Source organism: Mastomys coucha, unplaced genomic scaffold, assembly GCF_008632895.1.
Source record: "Mastomys coucha isolate ucsf_1 unplaced genomic scaffold, UCSF_Mcou_1 pScaffold3, whole genome shotgun sequence".
Lineage (NCBI taxonomy): Eukaryota > Metazoa > Chordata > Mammalia > Rodentia > Muridae > Mastomys > Mastomys coucha.
Window position 1 is genome coordinate 72,633,114 of NW_022196909.1, and position 19,036 is coordinate 72,652,149.

At 38.0% G+C, this 19,036-nt stretch overlaps 1 protein-coding gene and 1 pseudogene across 3 annotated transcripts in view; one reads left to right on the plus strand and one right to left on the minus strand.

Moving 5' to 3' along the window:
* Positions 1-18,223, plus strand: part of Adgre1 (adhesion G protein-coupled receptor E1) — a 160,490-nt gene extending 142,267 nt beyond the window's left edge. For all 3 annotated transcript variants that reach the window (XM_031346847.1, XM_031346848.1, XM_031346849.1), the window contains 4 exons: positions 10,935-11,026; positions 13,797-13,965; positions 15,864-15,968; positions 17,823-18,223. In XM_031346847.1, the coding sequence (XP_031202707.1) occupies positions 10,935-11,026; positions 13,797-13,965; positions 15,864-15,968; positions 17,823-17,828 (372 nt within the window). In that variant the 3' untranslated portion in view covers positions 17,829-18,223. The remainder of the gene's footprint in view (positions 1-10,934; positions 11,027-13,796; positions 13,966-15,863; positions 15,969-17,822) is intronic.
* LOC116074497 overlaps positions 18,024-19,036 on the minus strand; it is a 32,424-nt pseudogene continuing 31,411 nt past the window's right edge.

Consider the following 19,036-nt stretch of genomic DNA (forward strand, 5'->3'; position numbering starts at 1 on the left):
CCAGGTTCTTGCTTTGTTTGAGGTCCTGTCCTGACTTCCTTCAATGATGAACAGTGATATGGAAGCATAAGTCAAATAAACCCTTTCCTCCTTAACTTGATTTTTGGTCATGGTGTTTCATAGAAGAATTAGAAATCCTAACAAAGACAAGGTTCATCACTGAAGGAAGTCAGAGTAGGAATGTAAGCAGGAATTTGAAGCAGAAACCCATGATGCAATACTGATTTCAGGCCCAGGCAAGGACTCCTGCTTAGTTAGGTTTGTTAAACATCCAAAGACCACCTTCTTTGGGAACAGTACTTCCTACCCTGGGATGAGACCTTCAATCAAGACAGTATCCTAAAGGGATGCTGACATGCCAGTCTGTTTTGTGCAACCCCTCAATTGGGACTATGTCCTTTGGTAACTGCAGGCTGTGTCATGTTGATAGTCAAGCCCAACTATGGCAAACCCTATTTCTTTGCTACTTGCCTTCAATCCAACCTACACTTCTTGTCAAGTGATGTTTCTACTAGATGACACTTATAATGGTGTATTTGCTTGTGTCATTTGTAGTTTATTCTAGATCATGGGAAGACCTTCCATGCTTCTGGATTGGCAAGTATAGTAAAAATGGCTTTATTATCAAAAGTAATCTACACATTTAGACAAACTTCTATTAAAATCATTCAGAGACTCATAAAAAAAAATCCAAGAATTTACATGGGACCACAAAAGGCCACAAATAATCAAATCAGTCCTATGAAGTAGGAACACATCTGGACTTGTCATCATAACTGACCTCAAATTTTGCTTCACAGCCAGAGTGAAAAAGACAGCCAAATATTGGCATAAAACAAAACAATAGAGGAACCAAAATAAACCAACCAGTGCTCACCTAATTTTTGACAAGAGTATAAAAAATGTATAGTGGAAAAAAGGGAGCGAATCTTATAGTTAGTTATGAGCTCAGTTTTGAATAATGTAACATTCTTGGACTTGTTGAGAGAATATGTTAATTCAGAGATGTATTGATGTTTTATAGATTATTGTGTGTTTGCAGGTGTGTCACTGTGTCTTAAGAGTGTTCTAGATCATCAATAGGAGGAGAGGAGCTCGGCCCTGTGAAAGTTCTGTGCCCCAGTGTAGGGGAATGCTAGGGCCAATAAGTGGGAGAGGGTGGGGTGGCAGACATGGGGAAGGGGGAGTCAACAGGGGTTTGTTTTTGTTGTTTTTGTTTGTTTCTTTGTTTTTTGGAGGGGAAACTGGGAATGGAGAAATTTACATGTAAATAAAGAAAATATCGAAAAAAAAATAATAAATAAATCTTTGGGCCAGAGTAAGCAGGAACAGAGCGAGCAGAGTTGACCAGAGTGAATGGGACTGACCAGGGCGAGCAGGGTTGACGAGCAAGCAGAGGTCCTAAAAATTCAACTCCCAACAACCCCATGAAGGCTTACAACCATCTGTTCAGCTACAGTGTACCCATGTACATAAAATAAATAAATAAATCTTTAAAAAAAAAATATATATATATAAAAGAGTGTTCTATAGTAAACAATATAGATTTTTATCATCTTAGCTCTGGAGACCTAAAACTTGATATGATGGATCAAGCTCTCATGATAGCACTAAGGATGGATCCACTCTGTGATTTCCTTCTTTCTTTTTTCCTTCTCTTTCTTACTTACTATCTGTCATCTTGATCTCTTGATTCTGACCCTATTCTTAAGGTCCTAATCCAATGCTTAGACAGAAAAAAATATTTGTTTTCTTCTCTTTGCCAGGATTGTTGATCACCACTTCATCAACAATGCAGTCCTAGATTTATATGATGGTCTCCTTCCCTTATATGGAACCAAAATCATTCCCTTTATTTAAAGAATGACCATTACCCCAGGGATTCAGACACTTTCAGGAGTGTACAATGTGAAGTCTATGCATGTGCTCTGGGATATCTATAAGTGAAGCACAATAAAATTGTGGGTGACAATCTTGCATCACAATGTCAGTCAGTCAGACACTCCTGATGATTTTCACATTATGGCTCTATAATCATGGTGTATTTGTGAATCTGTTTTTTTTTAATGATATTAAAAAACTAGTTGTGAATCTGTCTTTTGACAGTTGGTAGTGACTAGTTTTGAGAATGATATTCCTTAAAGTTAAAATTGACTCTGCCATACTTCTGTTCATTATTATTGCCCCTCTCCTTCATGCATTCCTCAAAATTTCTCTATCCGATGATGACACCTTTATAAATCCATGGTTTCTCTGATGTCCTCAAGATGATTGTCTTAGTTAGGGTTACTATTGTTTAATCAATCATCACTACCAAAATCACCTTAAGGAGGAAATGATTTATATCACTCACAATTCTATGTAAGATTTCATCATCAAAATCAGTGAGGGCAGGAACTCAAGCAGTACAGGAAACTGGAGGCAAGAGCTGATAGAGGCCATCGAGGAGTGTTGCTTTCTGGTTTTCTCCTCATGGCTTGTTCAGTCTGCTTTCTTATGGCACCCAGGACCACTTTCCCAGGGGTGGTCCCACCCATAGTGGGCCAGGCCCTTGCCCATCAATCACTAACTAAAAAAAATGCTCTAAAGACTTGCCTACAGCCTGGTCTTATGGAGACATTTTCTCAGGAGGCTCCCTTCTCTCAGACTAGCTTGTGTCAAGGTGACATGAAACTAGCCAGTGCAATTGTTGCATCCCTTAAACCTGACTGGCTGATGGTGGTATGGCCTTTCCTTGGGAAATGTGAACAAATTTCTACTTACCTCAGATATGGCACCCAGGATGCACCAAAGTAATGATTCTACCGCAGTTCAGTTTGTCAGACCAATGAACTTACTGGGATTACACACAAGAGCATGAGTTAGTGCAACCCTAAGCATAGATGGCTTGAAGGCAGATGTATCATTAAAAAGCTGGGGGCATGAATGTTTCAGGAATAATCAATGGGGGGGGCATGGCAATCTGGGGTATAATTCATGAAATGGTTCCCAGATATCCTTTCATGGATCAGGCATTTAGCATGTCAGAGAATCTCCCTTCCCAGGAGTCATTACTATTTCTATAACCTAGGGAGGGCCTTGTAAATTCTATAAGTTTAAGGACATTCCTGAGACTTGTGAGTTGTTTATTTCTTGAGTCTTGACTGTAGGACAGATTGTTTCAGCTTGGAGATTTCTATACAAGCATTAGTCTTCTCCACCTAGTCCTGTTACATCTACTAGTGTCCTCCTTAGGGACCACCTGCATGATGACTTGTCTAGCTGTATCAAAGGACTTTCTTTTCCTTTATAATTCCAGCCCTGTCATGGAGGGTGGTATTGGAAAACAGAGAATTTGATTAAGATAACTAGCACAATGCCTGACATTGATTGTTCCTCAGTATATACTAGGTTTGAGAAATGATGAGGATAAAGATAATAGTGAATGGTGGAGAGAGCTGGTCTCCCAGGAGTGCAGACAAGCCTGTAAGCACAGGTAAGACCACCACTGCTGCTCAGAGGAAGCCACCTAGAACCCTGAGGACACAGGAACTGCTCTGGACAGGAGCCTTCCAGGTTTCTGTATGCACCTGGAGCTGACCTTCTGCCACAGGGCCCCATACCCAAACACTGCCAGGAGAGAGCTGGTATCCTAGGAGTACAGACAAGCCTGTGAGCACAGGTAAGACCACCAGATCTCTTCAAATTCCTGACCCAAGAGGAACCTTCCCAAAGCCATCAGGACACATGAACCAAGGATCACCTGAGGACAGGATCCTTCTGGTTTCTGTCTGTACCTCAGAGCTGACCCTGTACGACAACTCTCCACACCTAAATTCCTCCAGGAGAGAATTGGTCTGCCAGAAGTACTGACACATATGCTTGTAGGAGGGAAGCCATAGTAAGAGACAGCAAGACCAGGTAACACCAGAGATAACCAGAAGGCAAAAGGCAAGGGCAAGAACATAAGCAACAGGAACCAAGGCTACTTGGCATCATCAGAACCCAGTTCTCCTACCACAGTGAACACTGGTTACCTGAACACACCAGAAAAGCAAGACTCTGATTTAAAATCACATTTCATAATGACTAAAGAGGACTTTCATAAAGACATAAACAACCCCCTTAAAGAAATACAAGAGAATACAGGTAAACAGGTAGAAGCCCTAAAGAGAAAATACAAAAATCCCTTAAATAATTACAGGAAAGCACAAACAGGTGAAGAAACTGAACAAAATCATCAAGAATATAAAAATGGAAATAGAAACATTAAATAAAGGAACACAACTCTGGAGATAGGAAACCTAGGAAAGAGATCAGGAGTCATAGATGTAAGCATCACCAACAGAATACAAGAGATAGAAGAAAGAATCTCAGATGGAGAAGAAACCATAGAAAATATTGACAAAACAGTCAAAGAAAATGCAAAATGCAAAAATCTTCTAACCCCAAAACTCCAGGAAACCAGGACACAATAAGAAAAACAAACCTAAGGATAATAGGTATAGAAGAGAATGAAGATTTCTAACTTAAAGGGCCAGTAAATATTTTCAATAAAATTATAGAAGAAAACTTCCCTAACCTAAAGAAAGAGATGCCCATGAACATACAAGAAGCTTATAGAACTCTAATTACCATAAATGAAGAAACAAAGATATCCCATGACAAAACCAAATTTATACAATATCTTTCCACAAATTCAGCCCTACAAAGGATAATAGATAAAAAATGTCAATACAAGGAGCAAAAACTCCATGCTAGAAAAGATAAGAAAGTAATCATTTTTCAACAAACCCAAAAGGAGATAGCCACACAAACATAAAAATAATATAAAAAATAACAGAAAGTAACAATCACTATTCTTTAATATCTTTTACCATCAATGGACTCAATTTCTCCAATAAAATGACATAGACTAACAGTCTGGACATGTAAACAGGACCCAGAATTTTGCTACTTACAAGAAACATCTATACCCCAAATGCAAGGGCACCTTCATTCATAAAAGAAACTTTACTAAAGATCAAAGCACACATTGCACTGGACATATCACGAAACACAAACTAAGTAGAAACACAGTGAAACTAACAGAAGTTGTGGACCAAATGGATTTAACACACACACACACACACACACACATATATATAACATTTCATCCTAAAACAAAAGAATATATCTTATTCTAGCACCTCATGGTACCTTCTCTAAAATTGACCTTATAACTGGTGACAAAACAGACCTCAATATATATAAGAAGACTGAAATAATCCCATGTCTCCTATCAGATCACTATGGATTAAGTCTGGTCTTCAGTAACAACAACAACAAAATAGAGAGCCCATATAAACATGAAAGCTGAACAACACTCTACTCAATGATAACTTGGTCAAGGAAGAAAGAAAGAAAGAAATTAAAGACTTTTTAGGATTTAATGAAAATGAAGGTACAACATACCCAAACTTATGGGACACAATGAAAGCAGTGCTAAGAGTAATACTCCTAGCTCTGAACGCCTCCGAACAGAAACTGGAGAAAGTATACACTAGCAGCTTACCAGCATACCTGAAAGGTCTAGAACAAAAGGAAGCAAATAAACCCAAGAGGAGTAGATAGCAGGAAATAATCAAACTTGGGACTAAAATCAACCAAGTAGAAATAAAAAAGATCTATACAAAGAATCAACAAAACAAGGAGCTGGTTCTTTGAGAAAATCAACAAGATAGATAAACCCTTAGCCAGACTAACAGAGGCCACAGAGACAGTATCTAAATTAATAATCAAAAATGAAAAGGGAGTCATAATAATGGAAACCGAGGACATTCAAAAAATCACCAGATCCTACTACAAAAGTCAATCAACCAAATTGGAAAATCTGGATGAAATGGACAATTTTTTAGACAGATAGCACATGCCAAAGTTAAATCAGGATCAGATAAACAATCTAAACAGTCCAATAACATCTAAAGAAGTAGAAGCAGTCATTAAAAGTCTCCCAACCAAAAAAGCCCAGGACCAGGTAGGTTTCTATCAGATCTTCAAAGATGATCTAATACAAATAGTCCTCAAACTATTCCACAAAATAGAAACAGAAGGAACAGTACCCAATTTGTTCTATGAAGCCAAAATTACACTGATACCAAAAGTACACAAATACCCAACAAAGAGAATTTCAGATCAATTTCCCTTGTGTATATCAATGGAAAAATACTCAATAAAATTCTTGCCAACTGAATCCAAAAACACATTAAAATGATCATTCACCATGGTTAACTAGGCTTCATCCCAGGGTTGCAGGGATGTTTTAATAGACAGAAATCCATCAATGTAATCCACTATGTAAACAAACTCAAAGAACAAAACCAATGATCATTTAATTAGATGCTGAAAAAGCCTTTGACAAATTTCAACAGTCCTTCATGTTAAAAGTCTTGGAAAGATCCAGAATTCAAGGCCCATACCTATACATAATAGAAGCAATATGCAACAAACAAGTAGTCAACATCAAATTAAGTGGAGAGAAACTTGAAGCAATCCCACTAAAATCAGAGACTAGACAAGGTTGCCGATTCTCTCCCTATCTATTTAATATAATACTTGAAGTTCTATCTAGAACAATTAGACAACAATAAGAGGTCAAAGGCATACAAATTGGAAATGAAGAAGTCATAATGTCACTATTGACTGATGATATGATAGTATACTTAAGTGACCCCCCAAAACTCCACCAGAGAACTCCTACAGATGACAAAGAATTTCAGGAAGGTGCCTGAATATAAAATTAACTCAATCAAATCAGTAGCCTTCCTATACTCTGAGTATAAATGGGTTGAGAAAGAAATTTGGGAAATGTTGCCCTTCATAATAGTCACAAACAATATAAAGTATTTTGGTGTAACTCTAATAAAACAAGTGAATGATCTGTTTGATAATAACTTCAAGTCTTTGAAGAAAGGAATCAAAGAAGACCTCAGAAGATGGAAAGATCTCCCATGCTCATGGATTGGCAAGATTAATGTAGTAAAAACTGCCATCTTGTCTAGTGCAATACTCATCAAAATTCAAACTCAATTCTTCATAGAGTCAGAAAGAGGAATTCTCAAATTAATCTGGAATAACAAAAAACCCAGGATAGTGAAAACTATTCCAACAATAAAAGAACTTCTGGAGGATTCAGCACCCTAGACCTTAAGCTGTACGACAGAGCAATAGTGATAAAAACTGGATGGTATTGGTACAATGACAGGCACGTGGATCAATGGAATAGAATTGAAGACCCAGAAATGAACCCATGCACCTATGGTCACTTAATCTTTGACAAAGGAGCTAAAACCATCCAGTGGAAAAAAGACAGCATTTTCAAGGAATGACACTGGTTCAACTGGAGGTCAACATGTAGAAGAATGCAAATCAATCTATTCTTATCTCCCCGTATAAACCTCGAATGCAAGTGAATCAAGAACCTCCATATAAAGCCAGATACCCTGAATCTAATAGAAGAGAAATTGGGGAATCCTCTCCAACATACAGGCACAGTGTTCCTGAACACTAATGTTCCTGAACAGAACACTAATGGCTTATGATCTAAGATCAAGAATTGACAAATGGGACCTCATAAAATTGCAAAGCTTCTGTAAGACAAAGGACACTGTCAATAGGACAAAACAGCAACCAACATTGTGAAAAGATCTTTACCAATCCTACATCCAATAGAGGGCTTATATCCAATATATATAAAAACCTCAAGAAGGTAGACTACAGATAACCAAATAACCCTATGAAAAAATAGGAACAGAGCTAAATAGAGAATTCTCAATAGAGGAAACTCAAAGGGCTCAGAAACACCTAAAGAAATGTTCAACATTCTTAGTCATCAGGGAAATGCAAATCAAAATCAAAGTCATTCTGTGATTTCACCTCACACAAGTCAGAATGGCTAAAACGAAAAACTCAGGTGACCACAGATGCTGGTGAGGATGTGGAGAAAGAGGAACACTTTTCAATTGCTGGTGGGATTGCAAGCTGGTACAACCACTCTGGAAATCAACCCAGATGTCCCTCAACAGAGGAATGGATACAGAAAATATGGTACATTTATACCATTAAGTACTACTTAGACATTAAAAACACTGACTTCATGAAATTCGGAGGCAAATGGATGGAACTTGAGAATATCACCTGCAGTGAGATGACTCAGCTACAAAGGAACAAACATGGTATGTACTCACTGATGGGTGGATATTAACCCAAAAGTTCAAAATACCCAAGATTCAATTCACAGACCATATGAAGCCTAAGAAGAAGGAAGACCAAAATGTGGATGCTTCAGTGCTTTTTAAAAGGGTGAACAAAATACTCACAGGAGGAAATATGGAGATAAAGTGTGGAGCATAGACCAAAGAAAAGGTCATCCAGAGACTGCCCCACTGGGGGATCCATCCCATATACAGCCACCAATCTGGGACGTTATTGTGGATTCCAGGAAGTGCTTGTTCATGGAAGCCTGATATGGCTGTCTCCTGAGAGGCTCTGCCAGAGCCTGACAAATACAGAGGAGGAAGCTCACAGCCAACCACTGGACTGAGCTCAGGGGTCCCAGATGGAGGAGATGGAGAAGGGACGAAGGAGCTGAGGGTGATTGCAGCTCCATGGAAGGTGCCACAATGTCAACACACCAGACCCACGGGATCTCCTGGACACTGGATCACAACCAAAGAACATACATGGAGCAATCCATGTTGCCGGCTGACCACATATGTGACAGAAGATGGCCTTGTTGGAAATTAGTGGGAGGAGAGGGCCTCAGGCCTGAGGGTGTTCAATACCCTATTGTAGGGGAATGCCAGCCTGGAGGATAGTAGTGGGTGGGTGGGAGAGTACCCCCATTGAAGCAGCGGGAGGGGGATGGGATAAGGGGCTTCCAAGGGGATACCTGGAAAGGGGAAAATATTTGAAATGTATATAAAGAAAATAAAAACCAATTTAATGTATTTTCATATTTTATATAACTTTTCTATGTTGTGGGATTCAATTCCAATCAAGAAGTAGTGGGTTACTTCCAAAAATATTCATGCCACCATTGCACCAGGAGGCATATCTTGCCTGGCAGGTTGGTATTTTATAATTTACACAGGGTCCACAGAGGTTAGACTGTTGATAACTGTTCTCTCCTGCCCAGCTCTCTCAATGTTAGCCAGCACAGAGGAAGCTGAAATGCTCATTTCACTTACTTCCAAATTTTCAATACTATTTTTCCTCCTGAAAATTTTAGTTGTCAGGAAAAAATAATACCCTTATAACATAGGCTTTCCACTGGGGCAATTTTGCCTTTCAGGAGACTGATGCAAAAATATTTTTTTTTTCTGTTCTCACAACAAGGAAAGAGGATAACATCTAATGCATAGTGTCCAAGAAGTTGTTCAGCAAACTACCAGAGGAAAGCAATGTACATCCCACATTAAAGATGATATGACCCCAGGTTTCAATATTACCAACATGGAAAACCTAGGATCATAGTTTACATGAATCCTATTGTCTTAGTTTCCTTCTCTGTTGCTGTGATAAAATGCACTGCTGATTCCTCCCATTCATAGCACTCCTGTGTTGTTTGTTATTCTTCATGTAGAATTAAAGTCTCATGATCTCTCCTTTATCCACTTCGACATGTCCATTGCTATTGTTTTTGTCCAGCCTATGTTTCTTCAGTCATGTTAAAACTTCCTGAGTGTAAGCCCTCACATTGTTAGGAAATATAATCTCACAGCAAAATCCCTGATAGTCCAGCTCCTAGAATATTTTTGTTCCCTCTTCCATAAATTTCCCCAAACTTTAAGTATAGGAACTGTATTCCCAAAAAAGAGTGTATCAATTGGTTATCCAGTAACAAATGGTCATCCCTGAAATCATACATACAAGTAATATTATACAGACTAAGCAGGTTGCGTATAGGAATATATATGTATATAATAACAATGGAAAAGAGGCTATGGATATCAAAGAAAGCAAGGAGGGGTGTATTGGAGAGTTTTGAAGAAGGCAAGGAGTGGGAAAATGGGTATAATTATATTCTAACCTCCCCTCCTCCCACTATCATGACCAAAGCAACGTAAGGGAGAAAGCTTATGTGACTCACAGTTCCAAGATATATCCGATCACTGTGAGAAGTCAAGACTAAAAGAACTCAAAGCAGTCCATTACATTACATTCACAGTCAAGAACAATGAGCAATGAATTTATGCACTGTACTCAACTGACTCTCTCCACTCTCACTTAGGGTATGATATTACCCACAATGGCTGGGTCTTCCTAATTAATCAAGATAATCCCCCACATGAATACTCATATAATAACCTTAAATTAGTCCCTTACTGGTGTTCCTGAAGGCTTGCCTCCAACCATGACACCACTTTGAAAAGGCTGAGGGAACACCTTTGAAGGGAAGGAACCCTTCATAGGGTGCTGTGTCACAGTCTATGACATCAACATTTGTTTCAGTTCTAACTGAATGGTGGGAAACAGCTGGTAGAAATAAAAATATTTACATGGGGACAACAAGAACAATTTGTTGCAAGGTAGGTAGATACATGTAATAGCAGAAGTATGCATTATCATCACTCACACTGTAGATTCAGAAGCAGGCAGGGAGTTTCATTGCTTAAGAAATGGGCTTTGAATACTGTGGCATGAATTAGTAGATTGGCTAACTACAAGTGGGTGTCTTATGAGGGCCATCAGTGGTGATGCTAGCTTTCTGCTGTCCATCCTAAATTGGAAAAAGAGGCATCATCTGGGTAGCTGTTGGCTATGTATCAAGTCCAGGCTATTCAGACCTGACAAATCCAGGATTGTAACCTGTCAATCATCCAGGATGGGTTACTAGAGGCCATATTTTAATGTAGATGGACTGGTTATGGTCATTCTATGTATCTTGCCTATACACCCTCTGCTTATCCTTGCAGATCAACTCTGTCCTCCTTGCCTGGACACTGTGGGTTCTAAAGCAGAAGCTTTGCAGTGTCAGCTCAGAAGTCTCTAAACTCAAGGACACGAGGTACAGTCTCTTTCTCATCTTTACTCATTCTTTTCTCCTTCTGACAAAGCCTTACCATTCTCTCAGCTTTCTCTATGTAACATGTTCACATGCAGGTGCATACATACCATGACACACATGTAGGGGTCAGAGGAATCCTTGGGTGTTGGTCTCTACTCTTCTGTCTCCTCCTACCATCTCACCTCAAGAGCACTGGTATTATAGATGTTCATGTTATATGCACTTGGTTTATGTGGTTTCTCAGAACTTAAGCTCACGTCTTCATGTTTGTGCACTAAGCACTTCACCAATTGAGCCACTTACCAGTCTGATCACTTTTTGTGTGTTTATTGCAGAGACATGATAAGGCTTGCATAGAATAGAAGAATCCAGACATCAGACTTCTCATTCCATTGATGTTCTTTATGACCTGTATGACATTATGTTGCTTATATAGGACTTCTACAAAGCTCACTTTCTTCATTTGTAGAAAGAGGATATTAATATGGCTCACTTTAGGTAGCTAATAAAGCATTATTATAATTGCTGAGAACACTGAGCCTTTCATGGATCACAAATGTTGATACATTCAGTGTGATCACCCACACACAAACATGGATACACATTTGTGTATGTGCATTATACATGCATACAAAAACATGCACACATACAAATAAGTATATACACATATATGGACACTTGCACACACAAACAGGAACATACATTCATATTCACATATATACTCATGGATATAAGCATACATGGACACATATGTACACACATGAACTCCATATATACCTACAAATGCGCACATACATATTCACACATACAAACATGGATATATGAACACATACATATACATAATACATACACATGCCCACTCTCATAAGGTCAAGTACGCACACATGAAAACACAACATGCGCATACACATTCACATGCATACTCATGTACATAACCAACCACTCACATGGTAATGTTCACACACAATGCATATCCATACAGGAAATCATAAATACACATCCATTCATAAACACACAGATGTACATACATACACACATATATACATATGCACATACATTCATATCACACATGTATACACACACCATACACATATACATGCACAAAAGACACAAAAACACACATAACACAAAAACATGTAAAAAGGCTCATAGTATTTTAAAATGTTTGTCTGTTTTGAGACAGACTTCCATTCTGTAGTACAAGCAGGTCTGAAATCCATGATTCTTCAGTGTGCCATATGGTCTGGCTCAGAATCTCTTTCTCTGGCTGAGGTGTTACACGGGACAGTGTGATGCGTAGAGAGGGTGAGGGTCTCATAAGTGTCAGAAAATCAGTGATTGAATAAGTCATTCACTAACTTGTTCCAAGCTTAGACCATTGCTTGTTGTTACTCACTCAATTTTCTTCTCCTTCTTCTCCTTCTCCTTCTCCTCCTTCTCCTCCTCCTCCTCCTCCTCCTCCTTCTCCTCCTCCTCCTCCTCCTCCTCTTCTCCTCCTCCTTCTCCTCCTACTCCTCTTCCTCCTCCTCCTTCTCCTTCTTCTTCTCCTTCTCCTTCCTTTTCCTTTTCCTTCTCCTCCTTCTCTTCCTCCTCCTTCTCCTTCTTCTTCTTCTCCTTCTCCTTCTCCTTCCCTTCCTCCTCCTCTTCTCCTTCTCCTTCTCCTTCTCCTCCTTCTCCTCCATCTCCTCCTTCTCCTCCTCCTTTTCCTTTCTTCTTCTTCTCCTCCTCCCTCTCATTCTTCCTCATACTCCTCATACTCTTCCTTCTCCATTATCATAATAAATGAGTATTATTAATTATTTTAAAAATAACCTTAAGTTTGCTCCTTGTTTCTTTCTTTTCCTCTCCCTTAGTCTATTTTTGATATCCAAATAAATCTAACCATGCAACAGCTTGCCTGTGTCTGGATTTTTATTTATTATGAAGTTTATAAGATTTGTGCATATTCTTTCAGCTACAGCTGCTTCACTACTTATTATGGCAATATAATATTCCACTGAATGGCCATACTATATTTTCTTTATCCTACCTTTATGTTTTTATTCTATAGTATGTCCACTAACTGGTTTTAACCAAATCTGATCTAGCCTATATTTACCTATGCTTATTCTATTAATTCATACTTTGGTGAATATTGTTAATTCTCCCTTAGGAAGGGGGAGAGAGAATGATTGCTTTGCCTGTATACTGTTTCTTTTCATGTATCTATTTCATTTTTAATGTAATAAAAATGACTAAGAACTATATAGTAGTGATGGTTGCATGATGTGTGAGTACATTTAAAGCCACTGAATCACATTTTTTGTACTTAACATGATGAATTTGCCTCAGTGAAAGGACCTCTCAGTGTTTTATAACCATGGGTTTGCCACTCACATGAGATCTAAGTGTCATGGTCCTTTTCAGCCACTCATTGATTCAGCACACACACACATCCACATATCTCTGAATACACGTGTTTTGTGGACAACAGCATTTTAATTGCCTATAAGACTTGAGACAGCATTTTTTTTTTTAAAGATTTTGGGGTTATTTTTATTTTTACAAGTTTAAATTTTATTTTTGAAATGCATAACTTAAAATTTGCTGTGTCAGCCATTTCCAAGTTTAAGAGAGTATTGGTGTTGTAGTAAACATGAGCAGTTGTCTAAGAGATGGCAAATTTTACTGTCTTTATCACCCATGTGATGTCATCTTCAGACAGTGCCAGGTCTCCATGGAGACCATACCAGCTTCCAAGACAATTTATTTTGTAAACATTATCTTCTAGGTTACTGACCTTCAAGGCCATTACCCAGATTTTCATCTTGGGCTGCTCCTGGGTGCTGGGCATTTTCCAGATTGGCCCCTTGGCAAGCATCATGGCATACCTGTTCACCATTATCAACAGTCTGCAGGGGGCCTTCATCTTCCTCATCCACTGTCTGCTCAACCGCCAGGTATGCAGCTGTTGCCTACTTGCATCTCCTTCTCTGAATAGAACTACATACTGCATGTGCTTGTAGCAGACCAACTCTCATATCTAGGAATGGTGTGTGTGTTTGTTTGTTTGTATGTGTCTCTGTGTGTGTTTTGTATGTTGTATACATTTGTGAGTATATGTGTCTTTTGTGTTATGAGTTATATGTGTGTGCTCTTAGCTAGACCCAGACATTGGAAATATTTCTCTATCATGTTCTCCTATATCTCTAGTATTTTACTTAAATAAAATTGTTGTGCATATGTGTGCAATCTCTTTGTGGAGCAGTTTGACTGAGATATATCCAAATTGTGAATTCCACACTTCTCCTCCTGGATCTTCTGTGTGTCTATAGTCTGTGGTCTGTAGCCTATTTGGCCAGCATGTGGTGTTTGTCAGATCTGTCTGAATTGCCTGTGTGTATTATCTATCTGTTGTACCACTGTCTAATAAAGGGATTACCTTGTATTTATTGAATAGCACAGAAAACACAGCATATAAAAGGAACAAGAAATTATTTTCAGAAAAATTTGACAGAGTTTTACAGGGAAGAAATTACTTTACTGACCATAGCTGACGCAGAAGAGCACCTAAACTGCTGCAGATCATATCAACCTGTTTCCATATGTTGCTTCCCACATTTATGGGACATGTGTTTTGTTTCAGCTTGCTTTCAACTTGTTTATTGCTCTCAGCAAATGATCATCCCCTTCCACAGCCACATACATTGTGCTAGGCCAGGGGTATGGAAGGGCATATAATTAAATGGCTTATATTTAAAAACTGATAACCTGAATAATTGAAGGCATAGAAAGATTGATTACATTGTTCTTTTAAAAACAGGTTCAACTAGACATACTGAGCACATGCCAGGATATAAGGTTGAACATATAATCTTAGATTATTTCAAGGTATATTATTAACTTGGTAGCTATGTTTAGAAAAAGTTCAGTGCCTTTGAAGACAGATAGTATTTTCAGAAGAATGCATCACCTCTTCTATGCACATGAGTGTAGTGCATGTAGAGGCCAGAAGAGAGTGCTAGATCTCCTAGAGCTGAAGTTGTAGGTGTTTGTAAGCCTTCTCATGACATGTGGTTAGAACTGAAGTTGGGTCCTTTGCATGAATAAGGCAGACTCTTAAGGCACCAATTCTTCTTTCTAGCTCTTCCATTCTGTCTTTTGAGAGAGGATCTTTCACTAAACTTGAAGTATTAATTGATTTATACTGGTGAGCCATCAAGCCTCAGAAATGTTCTTCTATCTCTACCTCCCCAGAAGTAGGATTGCTGGTGTGTACCAAATTTTCTTTATTCTTGAGAATTTAGTTAATATACACAATGAAATATGATCATACCTACTCCCATTCAACTTAACCAGATTCTACATATTCCTCTTAACATGGTCTCCAATCAATGTCATGTTTCATGATTAAAAAAAAACCCTACTAAGTTCAATTAGTGTTTTCCATATATTCATTAATATGGAGCTATCCATTGGAGCATATCCCCAGAAAAGAATAATTCTTTCTCTGTCAGAAACTATCAACTTCCAATAATTCTTCAGTAAGGGATAGAACCTAGAGGTCTTCTACCCAATACATGCTAGAATTTGGTTGATCTTGTATAGGTACCAACAGCTACCATGAGTTCATTATCTCCAGCAGCTCTTACATTCTTTCTATCCATTTTTTTATGATGTTCCTTGACCCTTTGTATGTTAGTTGATGTAGGTCTTATTTAGGGCTAAGCACCATACTGATTTTTTAAAAATGTAGGTATACAGATCCAAACTTAGGAACTCATGTTATATAGCAAACTTAGTGAGTGGGCCACTTCCCAGCCTGGTTTACTTTGCTTTCATTTGTCTCTATCTCCAGGTACGGGATGAATATAGGAAACTCCTCACCAGGAAGACTGATCTTAGCTCTCATTCCCAGACTTCTGGAATTTTACTGTCATCTATGCCATCCACTTCCAAGATGGTAAGGGACACATAAGCTCAACAATACTGAAGAATACCTCATGTCAGTACTGCTGGTTGCTAAGTGTGCTCACTGTGGGGATTGTAGGATGGGGATATTGGGGCCAGGATCCCAGGATTTGCTCGCTATATTTACTACATTTTAACTGTGCAACCTAAATTGGGTGACATCTACAGATGCAAAGAGAATATATATATGCTAAGAATTTATCCTAATCAATGACCAATGAGGATATCAGAGAGCTGTTATTACTGGTCAAAGAATTTATATTCCCAAGTTCTGTGACCAGCTTAGTTGTTAAGTCACAGGTGGGTGGATTAGGCTAAGAAGGTGTCTTATCTACTTTTTTGTTGCTAGGATCCAATTCCCAACAAAAGCAACATAAGAAGGAAGGGTCTATTTTGTCACAGTTCAATGGTATAGTCCATTACGTTGAAGAGATCAGCATCAGAAGCGTAGGGCAGCTGGTCACATGGCATCCACAATCAGGAAGCAGTGAAATGAGTGCTGATGCTTGGCTCACTTTCTCCTTTTTATTTAATCTTGAGTGGGTCTTCACATTTCAGTTAATGATGTAATAATGTAGATGTAATGTAGTTAATAATGTAGATGATCCCTCACCGGCATGACCAGAGGCTTCTAAGTGATTCCAGAACCTTTCAGATTGACAGTAAATGTTAACCATGAGAGATGGGGTTTTATTCTGCCATAAACAAAAAGAAAATGGAATGATTTTTCAGGAACATGGTTAGAACTTGAAATCATTGTTAAGTGAAATTACCCATAAACAGAAGTACAAATGTCACATACTGTCTGTCATATGTAGGTTTCATGTTAATAAGTGACATGAAAGTAGAAGTGTAACCATTTGGGAGGAGAAAAAGGATCAATGAAAATAGAGAATTGAATGGAGGGTAACAGGGTAAATGTAATCAAAGTACATAATGTATGTGCATAAAACCACTACAGAAAAGCACATCATTTTGTTCAAAATACTAATGAAAAAAAGAACAAATAACATATACATGTTTATATATATATTCTTGGATTATTATATATCATATAATATACATATAATATTTATTTAATTTATTCAATGATTTTTGAATCAATTTTTACCTTGACACAACTTTATGCTGTGACCTTACTATTTACTTAGTGCCTACCAAATACTTGGTCAAATGGGTCTGTCTTAGTTTCAGTTCCTTTGACAGTACCTTGACAAAAGCAACTTAATAGAAAAAGAGTTTATTTTATCTCAAAGTTTCAGGAAACAATTCATTATCAGGGAAGTCATGGCAGTAAGATAATGAGAGAATTTACCACATTACATTCACACTCAGCAGCAGAGAGCAACAAATTAAAGCATGTATGCAGTGCTCAGCACACTGTCCATTCTTACACAATTTACAATCACATTTCTAGGAATTGGTGTCACCCATGGTGGGTGGGTATTTCTATATCAGTCAAGTATAATCAAGGCAAATCTATTGGTCAACCTGGTCTGATAATCCTGAACTAAGACTCTCTTCCCAGGTGATTCCAGATTATTCAAGTTGACAGATAAAATTAACCATTACACTTGTCATACTCTTTGTTCTCTTTGTTGCTGTATCCCTGATAAATGGACCATGATCCAGAAAAATCATCTCCCCCAAAGATGCTCAAGTAACTAATTAAATTCAGTGAATCACAAAGAAGGACAATTGTGTTTAGCATTTAAATGTTTATGCTTATAGCTTGTTTCTATATTGATATCCATGTACATGTGAGACAGTTGCCCCCACAGATAAGACTGGATAGTTTTAGATCAATTCTGCTCTGACTGAGGTCATCCTCTTTTGTGTTTTTCAGGGTTAACTTCCTTTCTTGATTTTAAATATATTATGGAGCAACATTTGAGGATTGTAAGTGCTTTAAGGACCCTACTTTTAATCACTATCTAGTTTATGGAAATTTAGGGTATCATGAGTTGGTGGAAGTTTTGTTTTTAACTCAAAACATGGATACATGGAACCAAATTCCAAGAGTTTCATGCAATAAGGAGATACTTACCCAAATTAGTTTGTCTTTTGTGCCTTATAACTATGAAGCTCCACATGTTTTGAAAAGAGCATGCCCCATTTCAATGGTATAAGACATTATCATTTTTGTATCTCCCATGCACTTTCTTGTGGTGTTCCAGAAATTCTGATTTAATACCTATCAAGTAGTGAACACAGATTGGCTCTCAGTAAATTATTTATCTCTCTGAATGACTTATCTTTTATTTACTCTTTTATAATTTTAGACATGTACGCATTGCTTATTCTCCCACTTCCTGGGCAAACCCATCTTCACATTCTCTTTCTCTTGTAAATCAGTGGGCCCAGTTATTGCTTCTGAGTGCTGGGATATGAATTGATTTTATTGATGTTGTGGCTTGATCATGTGCAGAAACCCTAGCTACAGTGAGTACACAGACAAAAGGTCCATGCTGTGTTGAGAAGATATCATGGTACCTTTCTCCTCTCCATCTCCAGCTCATACATTCTATCTCCTCTCCCATAATGTTCACTGAATTGGGGGTTTCATATAATTGTCTTACTTAGGATCAAGCATTAAGTAGTCATTTATTTTCAATACTTAAAAGGTTATGAGTCTTTGGATCTTTGTGATGTAAAAGAAATGACCAGTAAAACCATAATGGGAATACTGAGGAAGCAACATCACATAAAAGTCTTGGAAAGATCAGGAATTCAAGACCCATACCTAAATATAGTAAAAACAATATACAACAAACCAGTAGCCAACATCAAACTAAATGGAGAGAAACTTGAAGCAATGCCACTAAAATCAGGGACTAGACAAGGCTGCTACTCTCTCCCTACCTATTCAATATTATATTTGAAGTCCTAACCAGAGCAATTAGACAATAAAAGGAAATCAAAGGGATACAAATTGGAAAGGAAGAAGTCAAATTACCACTATTTGCTGGTGATTTGATAGTATACTTAAGTGACCCAAAAATTCTACCAGAGAGCTCCTAAACCTGATAAACAACTTCAGCAAAGTAGCTGGATATAAAA